At 40.0% G+C, this 26,155-nt stretch overlaps 1 protein-coding gene across 1 annotated transcript in view; it reads left to right on the top strand.

Annotated features, from left to right (window-relative positions):
* GLIS3 (GLIS family zinc finger 3) overlaps window positions 1-26,155 on the top strand; it is a 551,611-nt gene that overhangs the window by 482,491 nt on the left and 42,965 nt on the right. The window contains exon 9 of the mRNA XM_073634951.1: window positions 8,424-8,587. Within this exon, the coding sequence (XP_073491052.1) occupies window positions 8,424-8,587 (164 nt within the window). The remainder of the gene's footprint in view (window positions 1-8,423; window positions 8,588-26,155) is intronic.

Here is a 26,155-nt window from a genome sequence, read left to right as displayed (position 1 = left end):
CCACTAATCCATACAATATGTTCCAATGCGGAAATATAGAGGTTCCATGCTGTGAAAACCAAGGTATTTACAATATGTACAGTAGATATGTGTACATAAAATGGTGGTATTTACTGGTGGTATTATATATATATATGTTTGTGTATAAAATATATGTATATAGATATATATAGATGAAGATATATAGATATATTTTATACACAAACTCTATATACATATTTAGTGTGGCAAGTTTTTAGGCTTCACTTACATTTCATTCAGTTTTTTAGCCTCCATTGTAGATTTTCTTTTTTTTTTCACAAAAGAATGTTAAGTTCATTATTCAAAAGTTTTTTTTTCTCCCTTCTCAGACACTAAACTAAATAAATCTGCAGTCTTCTGAGTAAATACGCTCTGATTCATTCAGGGACAAATCTAGATTTTAAAAAAATGCAAGTTTCTTTATAGCACAATTGTAGTCACATATGTGAGTAAGCACAGAATGCAAAGACGTGATTCATAAATCATTATAAAGTCTACACAATTCTAGTAAGAGAGGCTTGTCTGGCAGCTAAACACACTGTCTTATCATCTTACTTGAATGTAGGCTTACTCATAAGCTTCTTGAGGGAGCAGAAGAACATGAAATTAGGAGGAACTCTGTGAAATGGGAATGGAATGCATGATACCCCCCCCCCCCCCCCAAAAAAAAAAGACTTTCTAAGTTAGGCATGGAAATGTAATCAAGGCAAGAAAATATCTCATGTTTGAAAATATGTTGCTTTACTTACTTGCCTGTAAAATAAGATGTACTGTGTACACAAGCAGTCTGGCATACTGTAATCAGCTCATGGTTACTGCATGTAAATGACTTAACCTGGGTGTAAAACAGTGTAATATTTAGAACTGTGTACACTTTGCTGCTCAGTGGCACTGCTGGATTGTCATAATTCATCATTCATAAAGATGTATTCCTATCACCCAGCATTCAGCTTAATGAATGCTGTTGAAGAAGTACTGATTTAACCCCTATGAAGTGTTCCACTTGGCTTGCCTTGCACTTTAGAGATAGGCTTGCCAGCTGCCTTCTGTTTTTGCTTAATACATTGTGCTGTCCAACTGAATCTGGAACAGCGGCCTACAAAATAAAAACCACAAACAGCAACTAGCAGGGTATTCCCATAAACACACAAAGAGCCTTATATGGGTTGAAATACTGGCTTGTGTTGTAATAAAATTCACTGTAATTCTAATGTGACTGTATGTTTCATAGTACTGATGCATTTCAATGTTTTGTTGTGCATGCTATGTTCCATTTAGTATGCCAAGTAATTTTCCTACCATCAACTGCTCTTTTATTTAAATTTTAATTAGCAATTTTATACTGTAAGCTAGTTTTGTAGAAGGAACTCTTTACTGTATTTTATAAAATGTCATAGCGTATACTGTATACTGGAAGTTAGTATGTATATGTTATTTATTATTATGCTCTTGTTGGTTAGTAGTGTTTTGTGAAGCACTTCATACACATTTAGTCCTACCTCAAATGTACATTCCTTAATATAATACCCATCAGTAGATATTTTTCTCGGATTTCTGGATGAAATGTTTTTTGACTCTAATGCCCCGTACACACGGTCGGATTTTCCGATGGAAAATGTCCGATCGGAGCGTGTTGTCGGAAATTCCGACCGTGTGTGGGCTCCATCGGACATTTTCCATCGGATTTTCCGACACACAAAGTTGGAGAGCAGGAGATAAAATTTTCCGACAACAAAATCCGTTGTCGGAAATTCCGATCGTGTGTACACAAATCCGATGGACAAAGTGCCACGCATGCTCAGAATAAATAAAGAGATGAAAGCTATTGGCCACTGCCCCGTTTATAGTCCCGACGTACGTGTTTTACGTCACCGCGTTCAGAACGATCGGATTTTCCGACAACTTTGTGTGACCGTGTGTATGCAAGACAAGTTTGAGCCAACATCCGTCGGAAAAAATCCTAGGATTTTGTTGTCGGAATGTCCGAACAAAGTCCGACCGTGTGTACGGGGCATTAATGTCCATTAGAAACTAATGGACATTAGTTTCTAATGGATTCTCCCACAAGCAGGGGCAGCAGGGTTGCAGCATTAGGGTCCTCGGTGTGACTGTTATCGAGAACTTGCATTGCATTGGCTCTGTCCTGAGTCTGGTGTGTTTTCCCATTTAATGAAAATCAGATGTGTCAAAGCTGTTCTGTCTGTATGCATTTCTGCAGTTTTATACCTGTGTCTTATCTGTCCTGCATTTGTGGCTGTTAAGGTTCTCTGCTGTCACTAGCCAGTTCTGGTAAATCTGTAAGGGTTAGTCAGTATTGACTCTCAAAGTTCATCCTCTGTTTGCTTGTGCGTTTGGGCTAGGATCTTCTGCCTTGTATATCCTAATCTGAGCTGTAGTAGCCTGTCTGTTCATACAGACTTTGTCTTCTGATTCTGTTTTTCTTTCTATATTGGCATCAGTCTCTGTGCATGTATATTTACACGTGTAGCCTGATTGTTCCTGTATATGTGTTGTATACTGGTACTCTATTCCATATCCTAACAAATCTTTTATCCCTTCAGTGGTTCTGGCAAAAACCTGAATTCCCCAGTCTATGCACCCTGATGAGAACCACTTTCCTTCACCTGCCAAATTCATCAACACTTATTTGCCCTGATTCTGTACCTGCTCCCCTATGTGTCTGTAATGTGTTCAGAGTTCTGTTCTTGCTATAACTGGAAGTAAAGAAGCTGCGCTACAAAAAAGTCTCAATAAGTAAATCTGATCAAAACCATAAACCATATAGGAAAAAAGTCCATATGAACACTTTGAAGAACTTGATGTCGCCACAGTGCATAAACAAAGACAGGAGAGTGCCCGACCACCGTAATTAATATATGCTTACCAGATAGCAAGCATAAAGGGCAGATCGCTATAACCCAGCCAAGGCCTTTAGCTTGCGGATGTCAACACTGACACCGGTAGGCTGGATCATGTAGATCGCTTCCTCTCTCCACCTATGATGTCGGTCTTATACTCTGACTCAGACTATGCCCTGGGTTCCCGCTATACTCCTGTCATTGGGTCTTTCTACTCTGGGAGTTTCCAAAGATAGAGACTTTATGTTTCCCCAGTGTGTGTCTGTGTATTTGTCTGGTGCTTTGCTCTTCTAAACCAGCGGTCTCCAAACTGCTTGGTTTTATCTGGCCCATGGGGCACTATTTCATCCTTTGATACCAACAATGAGGCATAATTCCCCCCACTGACACCAATGATGGGGCAAAATCCCCCACACTTACGCCAATGATGGGGCACAATTCCTCCCACTTACGCCAATACTGGGGCTCAATGACATCAACGATGAGCACAATTCCTCCCACTTACACCAATAATTGGGCGCAAATACTCTCACTGAAACAAACAACTGATGTCTGGACCTTTTCTACTCCCACTTGCCACAGTCTGGCTCTCCTAAAGTCTGAAGGACAGTAAACTGATCGTTTGTTTAGAAAGTTTGGAGATCGCTGTTCTAAACCACAGAGACTTTCAGTTAGGTACTTGACTTGCTTCAAAAAACGTACATGATCTGTAATAAAGACAGTAGATTGTAGCATGCTTTAGGTAAATGCTGGGGAAAGGCCAACAGCCAGCATTTTCATTTAACAAATCACCCCTTTTAAAAGTATGTTGAATGATATTTTTACTTATTAGATATATTGCTACTTTTTTTTTAAGAAACTAGTAGAGGGGTCCTTTGGAATACTTACTAGCTTAATATACAGCAACTAGTGTGTTTTCTTTTATAAGGAAGCAAAATGTAGTCCCATTTTTTGCTCCCTCTAGACTCAGGGCAAGACGTAATAGAAACTATTGCAGTGAAATATTAATGGATGAACCCTGTAACTAAGGCCCCTATTCCCCATAATTCATTATGAGAGGTATTAATAGGAGGTATTTTAACAATTCTTCCTCTTAGAAATTAATCAAATAATGAGTGACAGGGAGTCATTGGACTTTACTGAAAAATCACCAAGATGGCTTAAAACATCGCTGTTGGAAAAAGCACAGCAAAATCCATGACCAAAGTTAAGAAGATCTTGAGTCCAATGAAGCAACTTTTCTTTCTTTTTCAAAATCTTATTTAATAAACAACACATACACAATTTTACATCGCCATGTCTTCATACAGTACAGTGTTGTTAATTTATACAAAAAAAAAAACAGTACAAGGGTACACCATACAGTCCTCAAATAGGAGAAAGATAATCTGAGCATCTTTCACTTTAATATGTGGGGAAAAAATAACTGTCTATTTTCATTTTGCTTAAGACCGCCTAGAGGTTCTACAGCACTACTAGAAAGACACTCTGTTGAAAAGTGAGGCAAAAGGTAAACTTTTTGGTAAATACAGCAATGCAAGAACTTTAAAAACACTTCAAAGTGACATCAAGACCTCATTCCAGTTCTTAAGTATGATGGAGGGATCATAGTGGTTTGAGGCTGCTTTGCTGTCTCAGAGCCTGGACAGCTTTCAAACCTTGATCCTTGAGATACCAGTAAATTCAGAATTGTATCAGAAAATTGTACAATAAAATGTTAAGCTTTATGTCTGCAGTTTAAAAAAAAAGAGGTTGGGTCAAGAAACATAGTAGTGATACTACACACATAGGAGTACTGTAAATGGATGTTGATAGTAGATTTTCGGTATTTTAGAATGACTAAGCCATAATTCTGACCTCAGTCATATTTAAATACTAGGAAAATACACCTGAAGTGAAACAGACCTGTTTACAGGGAAGGACCAACATGCCTCCTTACTGCTTTGCAGGTCTGATCAGCAGTTACAGCAGTTATTGGCAATAAGGCTAAGTTCACACTGGCATTAAAAGCAGGCATTTGAGAGACGTTAAAAACGTCCCTCAAACGCCTATGCACAAGATGCAATAGACAGCGCACAGTGCTGTTCACACTATCAAAACATGAATCGTTAGCGTCGCATCGCTTCAAAATTCAAGCCTCATGTTGAGTCAGGAGGCATTTGAAGCCTCCTGACTCAACATTCCCATTCAAGTCTATAGTAACGCTTTGCAAATACTCTGGCAGGCAGTTGCGGTTGTGGGACATTAAGATTCGTTCATTTACTGTAATAGGCATTTATGGAGCAATTTTAACGTGGCTTAACGCTCATCAAACGCTTCAAAACTGCTTATAGGGCGTTTGGGGAGCATTTTTAAGCCTTGAAAAATGCCATTCTAATGCCCATACTAAAACTCATTATTGTGAGTCTAACATTCATACAAAAACTACAGGAGCATTTGTTAAGTGTTAGAAATGTAGTCAAGTGTGAACAAGGAGTTTCAGCTTTTTTTGTAAAAGTAAACATGCATATAATCTTTCCATTAATGACCTAATAGATATAAACAGCCAAAAACATGGTATATGTCATTTGTTACATTTATTTTATAACTTAGATTAAAATCAGATCATAGAAGCCATGCCGGCAGAAATCCAGATATGTTTAATGGTTCACAACCTTTTTCCTTTTTCTCTCAATTGTACATGTTAAAGTAGTCAAAGGGGATGCTGATGGAAGCTTGGAAATCTATTCTTATATTGATGCTCTACAGTTACAGTGGGGACAGAAAGTATTCAGACCCCCTTATATTTTTTACTCTTTGTTATATTGCAGCCGTTTGCTAAAATCATTTAAGTTCATTTTTCCTCATTAATGTACACACATCACCCCATATTGACAGAAAAACACAGAATTGTTGAGATTTTTGAAGAAGATTTATTAAAAAAGAAAAACTGAGATATCACATGGTCCTAAGTATTCAGACCCTTTGCTGTGACACTCATATATTTAACTCAGGTGCTGTCCATTTCTTCTGATCATCATTCTACACCTTCAATTGAGTCCAGCTTTGTTTGATTATACTGATTGGACTTGATTAGGAAAGCCACACACCTGTCTATACAAGACCTTACAGCTCACAGTGCATGTCAGAGCAAATGAGAATCATGAGGTCAAAGGAACTGCCTGAAGAGCTCAGAGACGGAATTGTGGCAAGGCACAGATCTGGCCAAGATTACAAAAAAATTCTGCTGCACTTAAGGTTCCTAAGAGCACATTGGCCTCCATAATCCTTAAATGTAAGACATTTGGAACGACCAGAACCCTTTCTAGAGCTGGCCGTCCGGCCAAACTGAGCTATTGGGGGAGAAGAGCCTTGGTGAGAGAGGTAAAGAAGAACTCAAAGATCACTGTGGCTGAGCTCCAGAGATGCAGTCGGAAGATGGGAGAAAGTTGTAGAGAGTCAACCATTACTGCAGCCCTCCACCAGTCGGGGCTTTATGGCAGAGTGGCCTGACGGAAACCTCTCCTCAGTGCAAGACATATGAAAGCCTGCATGGAGTTTGCTAAAAAAACACCTGAAGGACTCCAAGATGGTGAGAAATAAGATTCTTTGGTCTGATGAGACCAAGATAGAGCTTTTTGGCCTTAATTCTAAGCGGTATGTGTAGAGAAAACCAGGCACTGCTCATCACCTGTCCAATACAGTCCCAACAGTCTAGCATGGTGGTGGCAGCATCATGCTGTGGGGGTGTTTTTCAGCTGCAGGGACAGGACGACTGTTTGCAATTGAGGGAAAGATGAATGCGGCCAAGTACAGGGATATTCTGGACGAAAACCTTCTCCAGAGTGCTCAAGACCTCAGACTGGGCCGAAGGTTTACCTTCCAACAAGACAATGACCCTAAGCACACAGCTAAAATAACGAAGGAGTGGCTTCACAACAACTCCGTGACTGTTCTTGAATGGCCCAGCCAGAGCCCTGACTTAAACCCAATTGAGCATCTCTGGAAAGACCTAAAAATGGCTGTCCACCAACGTTTACCATGCAACCTGACAGAACTGGAGAGGATCTGCAAGGAGGAATGGCAGAGGATCCCCAAATCCAGGTGTGAAAAACTTGTTGCATCTTTCCCAAAAAGACTCATGGCTGTATTAGATCAAAAGGTTGCTTCTACTAAATACTGAGCAAAGGGTCTGAATACTTAGGACCATGTGATATTTCAGTTTTTCTTTTTTAATAAATCTGCAAAAATGTCAACAATTCTGTGTTTTTCTGTCAATATGGGGTGCTGTGTGTACATTAATGAGGAAAAAAAAATGAACTTAAATGATTTTAGCAAATGGCTGCAATATAACATAGAGTGAAAAATTTAAGGGGGTCTGAATACTTTCAGTCCCCACTGTACATTACTTTTGGTTGGTGTGCCATTGGCCCTAACATAGAAAGCCTGTGTCTTCATCTACAGGGCATTGTCATTATACTGTTCTACTGTTCATTGCAGTGCAGGATAATAGCTACAGTTTTTATTCATGTATCCCAGCAGAAAGAGCAATCTTAACCCACAGGTATTTCAATGTATTTGCTTCCAAACCCCTGGTAGTTACCCAATGTTGGCATATAGTTGCCTAAATTAAGTGACATCTGTCAAAGATGCATATGTTTGCTGGACAGTGCAAGACAGAAAACACTGAACAGTTGTGGACAATGGGCAGGGCCACTTATCACCTTCTGTTGTTTGTTCATCATATATATTTCTTAATCAAAGACACATGTGGAAGTACTTCATTCCTTTTTCTGAAGGCTGTTTGTTCCTGAACATTACACAATATGAAGAATTATGTACGTCAGCAGATTAGCGTAGAGCTCATACATAGCTGGAATACAGTGATGCAGAAGTAATTACTAACCTAGAAATATTAGAGCTGTTTCTTAGTATACATTCTGCTACATAGCACATTTCTAGGGAGCGTTAAATGCAGTTTATAGATAGAAGAACAGACTGAGTTATTGCTACAAATGCTCATAAAACAAACACTTTTTGTTGGAACTACTTTTATATGCAGTATGTACTGCATATAAACTGTTTTTGAAACCTGAACTGTATCATGACTGCTTGTGGCTCTAAGAGGGACCTAAAAGCAGGGGCTGATGATGGGCCAGATCAGACTTTTCTTCAACCTTGTATGCTATACTGACTATATGTAAAGTATTGATACAGTACCATTAACCATATTACCTGTGTGGTTGCTTGCTGGAATAGCAAGGCTTCCTAATTTGAGGCCCTAAGGACTCTTAAATTACAATTCCACTTCTTTTATCTCTCTTTAACTATCCTTTCTACACTCCATGTATGCCACATAATTATTCTAATAGAAACATTTTTTGTAAAAAGAAACAACTGTTTTTTTAAAAGCTGATTCCATACCTGTAATAAGTCAGTATGCATACTGATATAGCACCTCTGTCCTGTGACCAATGAGGGATATAATGTGTTGATATTTGAATCTTTACTTTTGAGTTTTCCATTTAGGCAATTTACTAGAAATATTGCATTGTTGTCTTGTAGATTTTCACCTCATCATCTGAGCCCAAGGAGAATGAATGCTTCCTTAAATATAATGCAGAGGCGAACTCCACAGCCCCCTCCAGGGCAGACAACAGGGGCAAATTACTCAAAGACATACCCGATAGTAAATGCCTCAGTGCAGCAAAATGGCCTTTATGTGCAAGGTGAGTATTATCACTGTGATTTCAAATTTATTTGTGTCTTTCATTAATCTGATAATCTATAATACATAATGCCTGAGGAAGTAGCTGTACATAAAAGATGCCCTCTAGAAATGTGACCAATTTTCAACTATCAAGTAGCATGAAGGTTAAGCCATAAAAGTGAACAGAGACATTTAAGAATGCTGGAAAATCTTTGCTGATTTGGTGATATTTTATTTTTCAGAGAAAATACATCAGTTCTTTCACCTTGCATGCATTCAATAAAATGCCGTTTAATTCAAAACAGAATGGCAATCACATTAGATATCATTAAGATTGTTGATACAATGCTATCTATAGCCATTTGAAAGAACACTGCTTAAAACAGTTTGAACATAACATAAACCAGTGCAATTTAGAAAAAAAAAGGAATCCTTTTAGATGAAAAACACAATGTTTATGGTGTCCTTATAGCTCTGAAAGAATTCAAACAAATTAGGATGTGTGTTGCCACTCCTCCTTTTAAGCTTGTAAGAGCTTACATATCTGAGTCAAATGATGATGATGAAGTGATGGAGATCAACACAGAATAGCTCCATCTGGCTTACAGTGATCCTAAAGCCGTCACTCAGAATAAAATGATATGAGGCGCAAATGGTTTGAATGTTTCGCAAGTTCCACTTGGCTTCCCTCCCATTAATTAAAGATGACAGATCTGGTTGAGAATAGACAATCTTGACCTCCCTGGTCAGACTAACCCGTAAGTTAGTAAATATTATTGTAGAGTAGTAGTGGTATAATTAGTACCTTTTCCTTCACAGATATACTGTGTGTTGGTTTGTTCATATCAGAGAAGGTTGCTTATATTAACTCCACATTCAGTATTTGTAGAGATGTCTTTTTTTTTTTTTTTGTATGGTGAAGTCTTCAAGCATGTATCTGCTGTAATATGTTTTTGATTTCTTGACGCCAAGTAGAATGTTTTTTTCTAACTCACCGAAGAGCTGTCTGTCAGAATCTGCTAAATGCACAGCTGTGATGACAAACTAACACCCGCTGCACATATAAAATATGTCTCTAGTGCTAGCCATAGGATATTGTGCTGTTGTGTTACAATGTACTCCTAGAAAGAAATACAGTCCTGTCAAGCTGTATGATTCTTTACCAAAGACAACATACAGACTATGATAATAAACACAGGTTCTAAAGCTAACATCACAATATTCTTTTTACTGTTAAGCTATATTACGTTTAAAGCATAGATAAATGCAGCCAAACGTATTACTATTGCATTAAAATGTGTAAATTGCAGTAAGTATTTTACTACTCAATGCTTACATAAATATAAATGATTGTTAGTGTATGAGATCCGACTGGAGAAACTGTCAGACAAGATGTTTTTCATATGAACAGATTAACATTGCCAACTTCTCTACTGCATGCTACATATGCAGCCTCAAGTTTTTAAACACCTTTAACTATAAAGAGGATCTTCACTGAAGAAAGAAAAAATACTGTAGCTACTGACTTTTAATAAAAGGACACTTACCTGTCCATGGATCTTGCTCTGTCCTCACCTGGGCTGGTTCTTCACCGGTCTTTGGGTCCTAGGCGTTGGCATGTTTACTGTGGAAAGCCGGCAGTGACTCCTTGCACCTGCACATCCAGCTTCCCAATGCACATGTGTGAGCCAAGCTGAGCTCCATGTGAATGGGCCCGCAGCCTTCTGGGACCTATGACTTGTCCTAGAAGGCTGTGAGCAAAGTGGGGTGAAGGCTGAACTTTCGCCTAGATCACCTAGGTGATTCAAATGGAAGTGGGAGATTGTACCTATCAAAACCTGGTATTTGCACCCCCAAACATTTTTTATTGTTCCAAATGTGGTAGAGGAGGGAGGAGGAGGACATAAAAGAGGTCTTTCCCTTACGGGTGAACTTCCGCTTGAACTTGTCCCCTGTTCACCACAACACCAGCTCTTCATCTGCTCAATTGCATGACTTCCCGAGAGAAATTCCTTTAAAAGAGAAGTATGGCCAAAGCTTTTTGGCCATACTTCTCTTCTTGGTTACAGGAGTGTGCTTTCTGCACTACTGTGACCCAGATTCACTAGACATCACAGAGCCGGTCCCAAGCTGAGTTGGCTCAGCCTCTGTGAGCATCACTGAGAGCCTGAGCCAGCCACTCCCGCTTTCGCCCCCTCCCCAGCTCAGTGCTCCAGTGAGCGCTGGAGGGGCAGAGCAGAGGGAGGTGACTGACAGTCACCGCTGCCTGCTCAGTGAAGACCAAGAACTGAGCAATCATTGATCACATGGTCGCTCAGTTCTCGGCCTTAGAGCTGGCGGGGGACTGATGCTGAAGGGCCGGTTTCAAGCAAGCAGATGACCGCAACTGGCCTGTGGGCTAGCAGTATGGGAACTGCTGCTCTGAGCCTCTTGTCTTAGTGCTTTGCATTTTAGACCAACAAGTAGACAATTAATTACTTTGTTAATTACTTAACTACACTGTTTGTCTTCAATGACTTCTTTTCCCTAGGATATAAATTTCTTGTGCATATTCTACAACCTTACATTATTAAGTGATGAATACATAACGGTATGTCATTGTCAGTTCATGTTTTTTACTTTGTACAACATACAGATTTACTTATGACTGTAGAAATGAAAATGTCAGGTTTGATTTCCATATATGTTTAATTCATGTTTTTTTTAAAGGACAACTCTCACTGACATTCTCTCAAAATTATATAATGTAATTTTAATTCTAAAATATAATTACCCGTATTTATCGGCGTATAACACGCACAGGGGTATAACACGCACATTCATTTTAAGAGGGAAGTTTCAGGAAAAAATCTTACATTTTAAATAAGGAACTTTGAAACAAAATAAGGGTCAGTGCCCATCTGCAGGCTCACCAGTGCCATCAATGCAGCCTGATTAATGCCCATCTGCAGCCTCACCATTGCCATCAATGCAGCAGCCTCACCATTGCCATCAATGCAGCAGCTTCACCAATGCCTTCAATGCAGTAGTCTCACCAATGCCTTCAATGCAGTAGCCTCACCATCAATGCAGTAACCTCACCATTGCCATCAATGCAGCAGCCTCACCAATGCCTTCAATGCAGCAGCCTCACCATTGCCTTCAATGCAGCAGCCTCACCATTGCATCAGTGCTGTCTGATCAATGCCCATCTACAGCCTAGAGGGGATGGGGGAGGGGGGGACGGGACGAGCACCGACAGATTACATACAGTGAGAATCTCCTATGATAGACAGAACAGTGGTCCAATGGTGGCCCAGGAGACAGGACTTCCTATTACAGAGGACGCCAAGTAAACAGGAGATTCTCACTGTATGTATTCTGATGACGCTCGTCCTGCTCCCTCCCTGTCCCCTCCGAGGCAGCTAAAATTGAAGTATTGGCGTATAACACGCACACACTATTTGCACCTGATTTTCTTGGTGAAAAAGTGAGTGTTATACGCCAATAAATACAGTAGCTCTCTGATTGTAGAGCACCTTGAATATTTCATATAAAGATATTTCCACCTATGGAATTCTTACTGGCCTTTGTTGGTATCGGATGTACCAGCAGTTTACCATCTTGCTGGCAGGAAAATTAAAGTAAAACTTCCAAATTTTTTAATGTGCATGCTTCTTCCTGTTATCCATTGGGAAACATATGTGATCCCACTTTTTCCATTTCTGTCTCTGACATTTACTAGCTATTGTATATATAGCACCTATAGAATCATAGAAATGATATGCTGTGAAGGAAGCATGTAAAAATTTAGTCTTTTGCGCTTGTTTATCGTTTTTATCCATGATGGTTGTAAGACATTTTGAATGGTCTAATACTATAGCCTTCATCAGATTAAAGGAAACAAATAAAGCATCTAATTCTCATATTTTGCCTCTTAATAACATTATGTTTGCTACAATTATTTCCATTACAGTACTCTGTAAATAAATGAAACAAGGTAACAGGGAAGCACATTATAGGCCCAATTCATAAAGCTAACATAACAGCATAAGGGTACTTATTGAAAAAAAAGTTGACAGTTATTTACAGCCCAATTAGATTTGAAATTTGCAGTCATATGTATACAATAAAGATCCTAATTCTTATGTTAAACCTTTGTGAATTGATTGTCACATATGTTCTCGCCATTGCCTGATTATAAAAAGATTTCCTCTGCAGTCAGTCGCCAAGACTGTTCAAGCATATAAAAAGAAACAATAGCACAATGAAACTGTGATACTGTTTTCATTACCAGTCAGTCCAAGATGCTTGGCACATGGGTCAATGCACTAATCCATCAGACACCTCTTTAATTAGATTAATGTTTATGTGAACATGATTAAAAGTAATTTTTCTCCTTCAGTGATGGACACTGATAGGGTGCACTGATGGGCACTAATAGGCTGCACTAATGGGCACTGATGAGGCTGCACTGATATGTGGCACTGATGAGCACTGATATGTGGCACTGATAGGCGGCACTGATAGGTGGCACTGACAGGGGGCACTGATATGTGGCACTGAAATGCGGCACTGATGGGCATTGACAGGCATCACTGAGGGCTACTGACAGGCAGCACTGATTGTCAGCACTGATGGGCACTAATTGGCACTGATTGTCAGCACTGATGGGCAATGATTGTCAGCACTGGTGGGCACAGATTGGCAGCACTTGTGGGCATTGTTGGGGCTGCACTGATCATCAGTGTAGATGTCCCCTGTGTGGATTTCCCTGGTATCGGCTCTCCTCTCCTCACGCGCTGTCAGTGTGAGGAGAGGATTGCTGATAACTGGCAAATCCTGTTTACACTGTGATCAGCTGTGATTGGAGACAGCTGGTCACATGGTAAAGAGCTGCTGTGATTGGCTTTTTACCCCGATCTATGATCAGCTGTGACCCAAGGACATAGAGATCACAGATCCATGCCGATGCACGCTGCAGGGGGCACTCGGGAAGCGTGATCACGGGAGGACATTCATGGACTCCCTCCCAGCAAAGTGAGCCCACGCTATAGCCGCATTTTGGCTCTAGTGTGGGTGGGAAGTGGTTAAACCACAATGAACAATGTGCATCAAATAAATTGTGAAAAAGCAGTCCCATAACATATAATTCACTTATGCATAACGAAGAAGTAAACTCCAAAGAGAAATATATAAAAGTTCAAATGTGAAATCTAGAATAGGATGAAAGTCCACTTGTAAGAATCCCAAACTGCCACACAGATGATAAGAGATCAACAGGGCAGAAATTCTTCATTTGGGGGGTCACCACTCAGGATACCACTGACTCTAGCGCCTCCACAGCTCTTCACTGGTTATCCAAAGCCAGCACCTCAAATTAACAGCAAAGGAACCTGGAGTAGTATGCTAAAACCACATAATTCATTAAAAGTAGATCTACTCACAAAAGTTACACAGTAACACTGGCCTCACTCTACGCGCATTTCACCTGGTGCAATGGACGTCTGCAGACGTCCGTTGCACCAGACAAAATGCACGTAGGGTTAGGCCAGTGGCCTATGATGTTGTGCACTCGCTGTTGATCCCTGGTGTGGTGTGTTTTGCCTCTGTTACTCTATAACATTTGTGAGTATATCTACTTTTAATAAATCATGTGGTTTTGGCATACTACTTTATGGTCCTTTGTTCTTTCTCCTACCCATTACATGCGGTCCCCAGGTTACAAACAAGATAGGGACTGTAGGTTTGTTCTTAAGTTGAATCTGTTTGTAATTCAGAACAGGTACATTTTTTAAGTGTAGCTCCAGCCAAAAAAATCTATTTTTAAGCTTTTTGGATAACATATCGAAGGGTTATCACCCCTGTAACATTTGTTTTTGCTGTCTGTGCCCCTGTTCAGAAGATTTCACCTCACTTTCTGTCCCAATGACAACTGGATTTTGAAAATTTTGGGCTGTTAGGGAAACAAGGATTGGTGATAAAGCATCAGTGGAGACACCTTTTTCCCACATTAACTCTTACAGGAGAGAATTTCCCTTCCTAGGGGTAGATTTCATCTCACTTCCTGTTGTCTCCCTCCGTTTGTAAGTAGGAGTCATTTGTAAGTCGGATGTTTGTAAGTAGGGGACCGCCTGTATTACTTTGAGGTGTTGGTATTGGATAACCACAGAAGGACCATGGAGCAGTGATGGAGAGTCCTCAAGGGTGGAGTCAGTGGTGTCCCCCCAATTGGGTGATTTCTGTGCTGTTGATCTCTTATCATTTGGAGATCATTACTGTTTGGTAAGGGAACTGGCTCACTTGTCTGTGAGGTGGTTTGGGATTCTTCTGTTTTTTTTTTCAATCAGGTAGTTTTTAATAAACAAATCTTTTATCAAGAACAACTTGTACAAAAACACACTTATTCAGAATGACTAGCTGCATCACATAGACTTTAAAATAGAATAAAATACAAAGTATAAAGAAAACATAGGACTTAGGATCGTGCCATCACAGATACAGGCATACCCCACTTTTAAGTACACAATGGGGTTTATTTACTAAAGTTGGAAAGTGTAAAATCAGGGTCACTTCTACATAGAAACCAATGAGCTTCTAACCTCAGCTTGTTCAATTCAGCTTTGGTAATAAAACCTGGAAGCTGATTGGTTCCTATGCAGAAGTGAGCCTGATTTTGCACTTTCCAGCTTTAGTAAATAAACCCCATTGTGTACTTAAAAGTGCCTGTATAAGGGACCTTAACCACTTCAGCCCCGGAAGATTTGCCTGCTCAATGACCAGGCCATTTTTTGCGACACTGCGTCGCTTTAACTGACAATTGAACGGTCGTGCGATGCTGTACCCAAACAAAATTGACATCCTTTTTTTCCCACAAATAGAGCTTTCTTTTGGTGGTATTTGATCATCTCTGCGTTTTTTATTTTTTGCACTATAAACAAAAAAAGTGACAATTTTGAAAAAAAAAACACAATATTTTGTACTTTTTGCTAAAATAAATATCCCTTTTTTTTTAAAAAAAAAGCAAATTTTTTCCTCAGTTTAGGCCGATAGGTATTGTACATATTTTTGGTAATAAAAATCGCAATAAAAGTATATTGATTGTTTTGCGCAAAAGTTATAGCGTCTACATATAGGGGATAGATTTATGGCATTTTTGTTATTATTTTTTTTTTTTCACTAGTACTAGCGGTGATCTGCGATTTTTATTGGGACTGTGACATTATGGTGGACACATCGGACACTTTTGACACATTTTTGGGACGATTGACAATTATACAGCGATCAGTGCTATAAAAATGATTACTGTGTAAATGTCACTGGCAGAGAAGGGGTTAACACTAGGAGGGGATCAAGGGGTTAACTGTGTTCCCTAGTGTGTGTTCTAACCCAGGAGACTCACGATCTGCCTCTCCTTTCCTCACAGAACAGGGATTTATGTGTGTTTACACACACATGCCCCTGTTCTGCCTCTCGTGCTCGCGATCACACGTGGCCGGCGGTCATCGCAGTGCATCGGGGGGCCTGCTATCCCGCTTAAAGGAGTCGACGTACAGCTATAAAGGCTCACAGAATCATGCCGACCTGCTGCAGTATAATTATGGTGGCTGGTCGGCAAGTGGTTTTAGAAGAACTACAGCCAAAGCTTGTTTAGCTGTACTTCTCCCGTGGATCACAGGAGTGCAGTTCGTTCTGCACTCCTGTGATCTGTTTTCAGCAGACAGCGGACTGAAGCCCGCTGTCGGCTGATGTCACAGAACCAGTCCAGGCTCTGGCAAAATCGCCCCAACAATGAAGTCGGGATTCGCCCACACGCCTAGACTGGCACCCTGCTAACTATGACTCTAGGAACATCATCCCTACAGTCAAGCATGGAGGTGGAAACATTATGCTTTGGTGCTGTTTATCTGCTAAAGGTACAGGCCAACTTTGCCGCATTAAGGGGCTAATGGACGAAGCCATGTATTGTAAAATCTTGGATGAGAACCTTCTTCCCTCAGCCACAATACTGAAGATGGGTCATGGGTGAGTCTTTCAGCATGATAATGACCCAAAACATACCACCAAGGCAACAAAGGAGTGGCTGAAGAAGAAGCACATTAAGGTCATGGAGTGGCCTAGGTTATGGAGGGAACTAAAACTTTGAGTTGCCAAGTGACAGCCAAGAAACGTATTTAGAGAAGATCTGTAAGGAAGAGTGTACCAAAATCCTTCCTGAGATGTGTGCAAACCTGGTCACTAACTACAAGAAATGTCTTACCTCTGTGCTCGCCAACGATGGTTTCTCCACCAAGCACTAAGACCCCTTTCACACTGGAGGCGTTTTTCAGGCGCTAAGGTGCTAAAAATAACATTTGTATCATGTGTTTTTTCTGGATGTTTGGTTGATATTCTGTCTCTTTCATTTAAAATACACCTATGATAACATTTATTAGACGTTTCGTTTTCTTTGTAAGTGGGCAAACTTACAAAATCTGCATAAAATAATCAAAATCTGGGATCAAATAATTATTTTCCCCACTGTATATTGAGTATACCCTTCATGCGAGGTAATAACTTTAGTGGATTCCCATGGTTTGGGATTCTTACACGTGGACTGTCATCATTTTTGAGACTTTTGTATGTTTCTCGTTAACGTTTACTTGGTTATGCATAAGTAAATTATATGTTATGGGACTGCTATTTCACCATTTATTTGATGTACATTGTTCATTATGGTTTAATATGTGTTAACTTTATTTTTTCATACACATATTTTTGTAATGATCACTACAGAGATATTGGTTTTGCACACCTTTTAGATTAATCATTTTTTGTAATTCCTTTGTGTCCAGAATATAGGGTGCTGTATGTTTTGCACTAAGCGCACAATTTTTTCTGTGTTTATATGATTTAAAATATACTTTTTTTGCTGGGGTTGACTATACACATGCACACACATAAACTAATGTATATTCACTACATGACTTGAACTTAAAATACTATAAATGGAGCTATCTTTTTTCCAACATAATTTTGATGAAAGCCTCCATTGTTAGCAGATGTATGTCAGCTACAAGAGCCAACACATGCTACACAGACAAATGATATATTGTTATGAGTGTTGTTGATACATCCTGAGATCTAGATAAGTTGGGCCCTCTATAAGGTAACGTACCTAAAGTTTAAAAGAGAAAAAAAAAACATCCTTGAAATGCATATTTATGTATCACCATCCTTAGTGCATCAATGCTTTACCAAGGAATGCATTAAATGTATTCAAACAGAAGAAAAAAAAACTTTCCTTATTACAAAGAATCATCTGTGAGATTGGTATTAATTAAGGTATCATTCTCCAAATGATTAGCTGGGGATATTGCATCATCCATTAGTGCGGTAAAGGTGAAAGTATTGCAGTGCAAACTGATTGTGCTATTGAAGAGCACAGTAATGTCAAGACTCTTACTGCTTATTATTGAAGCAGGTCTTTTTCTAAAGCAATGTCAGCCTTTGCTGGGATGGAAAGAACGACTAAAGAATTAGCTAAAACAGTTGCGTTTGGTTACATGATTTCTGTTGAGGGGGAGGATCAGCCAACCTGAACAATATTTTCCCTTTTGCGACAGAACCTGGTCAACATGCATGGACTTTTGTTTATATGGAGCAGAACTGGAGGGTACCAGGAACAGTTTTTTCTTCAAGAAAGTTAGTTTTTTGGCCCTTTTATCTTTTTTGCTTAACCACCCCAGCAAGGCCTAAATCAGGTGATTTAAACTGTCATCATGCTACCCAAAATGTGTAAATGTTTTTATCTTTGTGCCTGTAGGAGAGGTTTACCATCATTCTCTGTCCTAACAAAATGTGATAAAGACTCAGGCACCACAAAAATCTGACAGATGCTTTAAAGTGGTATTAAACCCAAAAGCAAACATTTATTATACTGCAGCTTACCAATTCTTAGATGTGGTGGCTGCATTAGTTTCCTTTTTTAGGATTTAGTGTATCTAAATCAGCTAGTAGATCTAACACTCCCCTCCCTGCAGACTGACAATGCTGCTGTCCAAAGATGCCCTCCGTGCTCATTTATCCAGGGTGGGGCACTCTAATACAGGAGGTGTGTTACTGGACACATTACCAAGTGAAAACAGAGGGGAAAAAATAAAGTAAAATGAACAAATGCAGTCACCACATCTAAGGATTGGTAAGCGGCAATATATTACATTTTTGGGTTAAAAAAAAAACATTTTGAGGCTTTAGTTTTATTTTAATATAGCTTTATAATATCACTTGAGTATAGGTGTAGTTTAACCCAGCGTTCTCAACTGGGGTGACATGGCACCTTAGAGTGCCACGAAGAGTCCTCAGGGGTCCAAAAAACTGCCTGTATACTATGATCTGAGTGTGTTCTGTATTAACTCCCCTGTACAGACAGGCAGGAGAGAGCACAGCCTGCACTTCCTCCCGGCTCTCTCTGCCTTCTATCTGTACTCTTGTTGACAGCCGAGAAATCTGTGCCACCCACCCACCTGCGTTCTACCAACCGATGATGCCTTCGTTTGCTAAGGACATGTTGGGGAGCCCGCCCAGTTTTCTGGGTTGCTGACAGGAGTACAGATAGCAGAAGAGTGGAGGAGAGAGCCAGGAGGAGGTGCGGGATGTGCTCACTCTCTCTCCTGTCTGTACAGGGGAGTTATCACAGGATCACTCAGATCAGAGTGTACAGGGTCTGATTACCCGCCCCCTATCTCCTCCCTGGACTAGTCATGTCCGGCAGCAGAAATTGTGTTTAGGGGGTGGTAATCAAACCCTGCACAGTTCAGTCTGAGCGATCCTCTGTTTACTCCTCTGTATAGACAGGAGCGAGAGGAGCTGGAGGGGGAAGGAATAGGGCAGGGGGGAGTAGCACAGTCCACACCGCCTCCCAGCTCTCTCCTCCTCTTTGCCACTTTTGTGCTGGAGGGGATTTGTGCAAGAAGAGGGATTTGGGAGGGGGTAGAATTTGTGCTGGGGTAGGATCTGTGCTAGGAAACGAGATTTGGGGATTTGTGCTAGCAGGAGGGATTTGGGGTAGAGTATTTACATCCTACAGACCACTGAACTTTGTCTCACAAATGACATTTTAGGGCTTGTTCACACCAGATGCAGAGCAGTAGCGCATGCAAAATCGCATGTTTTCCCACTGCACAAAAATGCACTGCCTTTTTTCAGATGTGCACTGGTGCCCTTAATTCTTAATGGCATCTCCGAGGATCTAGCAAATGCATGTGTGTGTGTTCACACCCACTAAAAAGCAAGGAACGTCAGTACCAGGTGCAGCACAGTTTTAGAAATCATGCCAGCACCTTTTTTGCATGTTTCACACACATAGAGCAGCCCAATCAAGAACACAATGGTGGGAACACACAAAAAAGCCTGTGCACTCGGGCGCAGCTCCTGGTGTGAACGAGCCCTTAGACTGGATTGTGCCAAATTTTAAAGGGTGCCTAGACTGAGAAACGGTTGAGAAACACTGGTTTAACCAATAAAGCACTTACGATACACCTTCACATCCTAGAGTCCTTCCACTTGAAGTCAACATTTTGGTTGGCATTCCACTTTAAATAAAACAATCCATACAGTGAAGATATTTATATCTTCATATAAGACATGTTTTATGTATCATCAAACTATCAAAATGAAGAAACCCTTCTAAATAAGATTGATCATTACCATTTCCATTTTCACCAAAATGAAACATGCCAAGGCATAGTTAACATCTTAATTAATGTGATCCAGGGATTAAAAGACTGTGTGATATCACCAGAGAATTAGATAATGAGAGACAATAATACATTCCAGTTCTTTTTTTTCCCTCCAAATAATTGCCAACACATTTCAGTACACGTAATAATCAAGAGTGGATCTTGTTCTGGAAGGTTCACTGCACCTATTTCTAAGAATCACATCTCGCTCTTCTCTGAGCAGGAATTCCCCTCTAGGGCATACACATGTTAGCCAGAAAAGCCAGAAGAACTAATTTACTAGCTTCACTCTTCAGTGATACAGTATCCAGTGTTCAGCCTCTCACAGGTCATTACAATGATGCCTTTTTTTACATCGTTTTTGAGTTAACTGAACTAATACTATTTTTCTTATTTTTATGTTTCCCGATTGTTTATTGTTTATATTGGTAACCAATTGCATAATGCATAACATCATGGCAAATCTTCTAAAATAATGCACATTCCTCTGTAGGCCACATGTATGTCTACTGTTTTTACATTCACTTTCTTGTCTGATTTATCTCTTTCACCTAGCAAAATATGGCAACAAAGCAAACATTGAAATACACCACAATAGGTAACTTGGGCTAGCTGTGGACATGATATCATGATAGGAAGATGTGAACTACGAAAGACCTTTCCACAAACGCAAATGATTGTTTTGACCAAACATGCATGTTTAGCCATTGAGAAGATATCCTAGGTGCTGGCCTTATATCATGGAGCCAATAGCAATATTTTAGTCAGAATCTTCCTGAATGATTGAATTTTTTCCAAGATTGGTTGGACAGCAAGTTGTTCCTGTGGGTTGCAGCATGTGCATAACAGATCATTTCCCTGTCTGTTCACTATTGGCTGAATTTAGCAATGATCATCTTGTACTCATTGGTAAATTTCCAATATTTTAATTCTTGCAACTATGATTGCACTTATTACAGAAGAGACATGAGATATATGAGAATATGTTCTGTTCTGTTCTTTTCCAGGTCGTCAACTTGACTTTGAGACTTTGTAGAGCTTTGGGGGGAGATAAATCCTCCATTCCTAGGGCCACACCTTAGGCTATATTCATACATGAGCGTTTTCAGCTCATAAAACACCCCAAAAAATGCCTGAGAAACGCTCAACAAGCAAAATCCGATTCATTTCAGTGGCACCTGTTCAGATATGAGCGTTTTGTCACCTGAAGCAAAACGCCTTAAGCTCAAAAAAGAACATGAGCTTCTTTGTGGAAGATTACAGCCGTTTTTCTTCTTTTTACATGGGTGACCTGTACAAAATTGCGGCAAAAACACGGCAAAATCACGGTAAAAAAAAGAGACTTTGAAACGCTCATGTGTGAATGCAGCCTTACATAGTAAGACCACATTATTTGTCTCAACTGGTCACAGGCCTCAGGTATGTAAATGACTGCTGCTCAGTGTTTTCCCTCTGCTGTGGGAGCCTGCTGCTTGGTGAAAAGGCTGAGTGCTGCTTTACGTGTCTGAAGTAAATTATGTTACTATTTTGCTTGAATGTGAGGAAGATGTTGACACCCCTACACCAAAGGCACCAGACAAGTCCACACTAGCGGTCATGATTGGGGCATCAGAAGAAACTGCCACTTTGTCTAAAATAACAGATATACTGGTGGCCAGGAAATACATGTCATATTTTTGGACACAGTTGTGTGATCTCGATTTGTCAAATGCATGGAAAAATGTAGAGGTGATAAACAGGGTAAAGCACATCAAGACTTACTGTATCGTGTAAGAAGGAACAGGAGAAAGTTACAAGTTGTGGAGCAGCTAGTGGTTCCCTAGTCTCAAACAAGGATAGTACTGGATCTGGCCCATTTTCATGTCTTTGTTGGTCATTTAGGGAAAGAAAAAACAAAAGAGTGGCTTACGTCATTTGCTTGGGCCACTGTGGGGTCTGCCAGGGAGCACCAGCACGTATTAGTAGTCCTATACTATGGCACCCAGTATGCAGACGCAGTCTCTCCCCAGTCTCTTCTAACAGAATGAGAAACCCCTTTCAGGTCAATGGTAAGCAAAGAGTTGTGTTGATTATTAAAAATTACTCACCTATGCTCCTTAGTGTACCACCCCAAAACTGATGGGCTGGTAGAACCATACTAATGCCTCGTACACGCGATTGGACTTTCTGCCATGAAAACCGTGTAATTTTGTCCAAAGGGCATTGGCTCAAACTTGTCTTGCATACACACGGTCACACAAATGTTGGCCAACAATTACGAACGTAGTGACGTACTACGTGGTTTTTCAGCTCTTTAGCGCCACCCTTTGGGCTTCTTCTGCTAATTTTGTGTTAGTAGAAGTTTGGTGAGTGTTGATTCATGCTTTTCTTTTCGCGTTTTTCATTTATGGCTTTTCAGTTCGCGCTTTTCATTTCGTGCTTTTCAGTTCATTTCTGAACGGCCATTCATCAACCAGACATGTTGCGGAATCGGAGGAGATATTGTGTTTTTTTATTATTGGCTTTGGAGTTATTGCTTTGAAATTATTTTTTTGGTTGAATAATGATTTGATTTGGTATATTTTCTATATTTTTGGATGCATAGAATGCACTTTTTGGTTAAGTTCTATTGGCAGAAAGCATGTCTAATTTTATTTGTTTTCTTTTTTTAATGCACAATAAAAAAAATTGTGGAGAATAATACTTGGTTATGTGTTTTACTTCAAATAACAGTTTGGGAGTAGGCAGTTACATTTAAAAAAATACAATGTAAAATTGACAAGGGACACCAAAATAGTTGTATCTTTGATCTTAAAAATACGGGATAATGGTGTTGTGGTAACTTAAATTAAAAAAAAAACAAAAAACATAATAATATTATTCTTGATATCACTAGAAAAAAAAAGGCTTTGAAAATTAGTTTGCAATAACTCCATCAATATCACCAGCAACGCAGTTTCATTATTATCCCATTAAAGAAGAAGAGAATTGTGCGCTACATTTGGAGATTTCATAATTTGCCACGTCACGAATGTTAATTCTCCATTACGAACGCTAGTTTACGAGACCGACCGCTTCTGCTTCCGAGCATGCGTGTTTGTACTTTGGACTTTTGTCCGATGGACTTGTGTACACACGATCGGAAAATCCGATAACACACATTTGTTGGCGGAAAATTTGAAAACATGCTAGCCAACATTTGTTGGCGGAGCGTACAAATGGTCGGATCTTCCGCCAACAGCCTGACATCCAACATTTCCCGTCGGAAAGTCCGATCGTGTGTACGGAGCTCTATTGTTGTCAGTACTGAAAGTGCCAAAGTCATTCACAGTATATTCCCCTTTTGGAATTTTGTACTGTAGATGTACTGTAGTATGTTTAATATGATCTGACTTTTTGGCCGGGAGTGGCAATCCTTAAAGTGATATTAAAGGTTTGGTGTTTTTTTTTTTTTTAACAAAAACATGTCATACTTACCTGTTCTGTGTAATGGTTTTACAGCCCCAATCCTCTTCTTCCTGGATCCCCCACCGATGCCTCTGGCTCCTCCCTCTTGACTAGTGCCCCCAATAGCAAGCCACTTGTCATGGGGGCACTGGTTCGTAGAATGCATGAAGGTAAAAAACCTTCAGCCTTTACAACCACTTTAAGGCATGAGAAAGATGAGCTATTCACCACTAAAATGATGGATCATATTAAACATACTTGTATGCAGCTTTCTCCTGTGTGAAGCACAGTGTGTTCATGTGTGCCTGGTCTTGCTATGTTGGACTGTTGTTACCTGCTCTGATCACACAGACATTGACTCAACAGAATATGTCAATAATGACCATCGATATCATGTGTGTATGTATATATACTGTGTGTATATGTATATGATGTTAATATGTTTGTTTTTTTTTTTTGTGTGTTTTAATGGGAGTTGGAATAGGATATAACAGACATGAAATGTTTTTTCATTATAAGTTAAACAGAAGATCCTGTTAACAAACTTCTTCACTGAAGCATAACCTTTATAATTAACATTATTTATGCATGCTATTTCATAATTTTTTTCCCCTTACCGCCGAGTTACTTTTTCTAAGTTCACAGAATTGTGAAAACTGTGAAAACTTGGCAAAGTCATCCTTGGCAGAACGTGAATTGCATTTTAAATGTCATGGTTTGACAGCATGTATAGCAGAAAATAATTAAAGGTTATTTTTTGGTTTAAAGCCTTGCGAAGTTTAAATAGTTACAGTAATTGAAAACGTAAGTTGTCAGGAACTCGGGGTCTTGGAAGTGGTTCAACCCACATAAGCGCCCAGAATGCTATTAAGTAATTCTATGCAAAGCTGTGGACAACAAAAAAAAAAAAAAATGAATTAGTAAATGATGTACTGCTTCCCTATTAAGTAAAAAAACAATGATCCTCACAATGATTATGTATCACTATATTCTTAATATTCAAATGTAGCGTCAACATAGTCAAATAATGCACCAGAAAACCAAAAGCATTTCTTTTACAAAGAGCCTTTTCTGTGTATGTTGCCCCTTCTCTTCAGGGCTAGATCTCCTAGGATCACCTCTTTTACACAAGATGTCTTTGTTTTACTGGTCCTAACCTGGTTTAGAGTACTGCAACAACGTGTACATTATCTTACACAAGTTGACTGTACTTCTACAGATGAGTAGACAATAACTATACAGGAAAAATCTGCTTCTTTGCCTCTGATGTCAATAGGCCTAATTTTAAATTTTGGTCTGCCTCTCTATAAGTCTCATCTGTTAGAGTATTTTTGTAAAACTAATGATAACTGTGCAGCCACATGTCCTCCTCAGCATGACAATGACCCTAAAGTGTATTTCCACTTTTGTAGTTAAAATTGAGAAAATCCCACTATACAGGTATGTTTGTTTTGTGTTCTATTGACACAGCATGCCGAAAAAAATCGTATTTTTTTAGATGTTTCTGAGAAGAAGATGTCATGACTGACTGCAAGCATTTCTCAGCTAGCTCAGCGTGATCTGTCATAATAGCTGGGTTGGAGATTGAGTCCAGTTCTCATTGACATACAGTGGAAAAGCCCAGCTCCTAAGCCTTTAACCTTTGTTAGGACAGTGTTCATATCCAATGCAAGTGAGGAGATATCTGCCTCCAGAAAACATTAACTACACTATATTGTCAAAAGTATTGGGACGCCTGCCTTTACAAGAACCTGAAATTTGATGGCATCCCAGTCTTAGTCCGTAGGGTTCAATATTGAGTTGGCCCACCCTTTGCAGCAATAACAGGTTCAACTCTTCTGGGAAGGCTGTCCAAATGGTTTAGGAATGTGTCTATGGGAATGTTTGACCATTCTCTTAGAAGTGCATTTGTGAGGTCAGGCACTGATGTTGGACAAGAAGGCCTGGCTGCGGTCTCCGCTCCAATTCATCCCAAAGGTGTTCTATTGGGTTGAGGTCAGGACTCTCCGCAGGCCAATGAAGTTCCTCCACCCCAAAATCACTCATCCATGTCTTTATGGACCTTGCTTTGTGCACTGGCCCAAATCATTTAGTGGAGGGGGGGGGGGGATTATGGTGTGGGATTGTGCTTCAGGGGTTGGGCTTGGCCCTTTAGTTCCAGTGAAGGGAACTCTTAAGGCGTCAGCATACTGACATTTTGGACAATTTCATTCTCCCAACTTTGTGGAAACAGTTTGGGGATGGCCCCTTCCTGTTCCAACATTACTGAGCGAGTTTGGGGTGGGGGAACTTGACTGGCATGCACAGAGTCCTGACCTCAACCCAATAGAACACCTTTGTGATGAATTAGAGAGGAGACTGCGAGCCAGGCCTTCTTGTCCAACATTAGTGCCTGACCTCACAAATGTGCTTCTGGAAGAATGGTCAGGGATTCCCATAGACACACTCCTAAACCTTGTGGA

Source organism: Aquarana catesbeiana, linkage group LG01 (genome assembly GCF_042186555.1).
Source record: "Aquarana catesbeiana isolate 2022-GZ linkage group LG01, ASM4218655v1, whole genome shotgun sequence".
Classification (NCBI taxonomy): Eukaryota; Metazoa; Chordata; class Amphibia; order Anura; family Ranidae; genus Aquarana; species Aquarana catesbeiana.
This window is presented reverse-complemented; position numbering and strand designations above follow the sequence as displayed.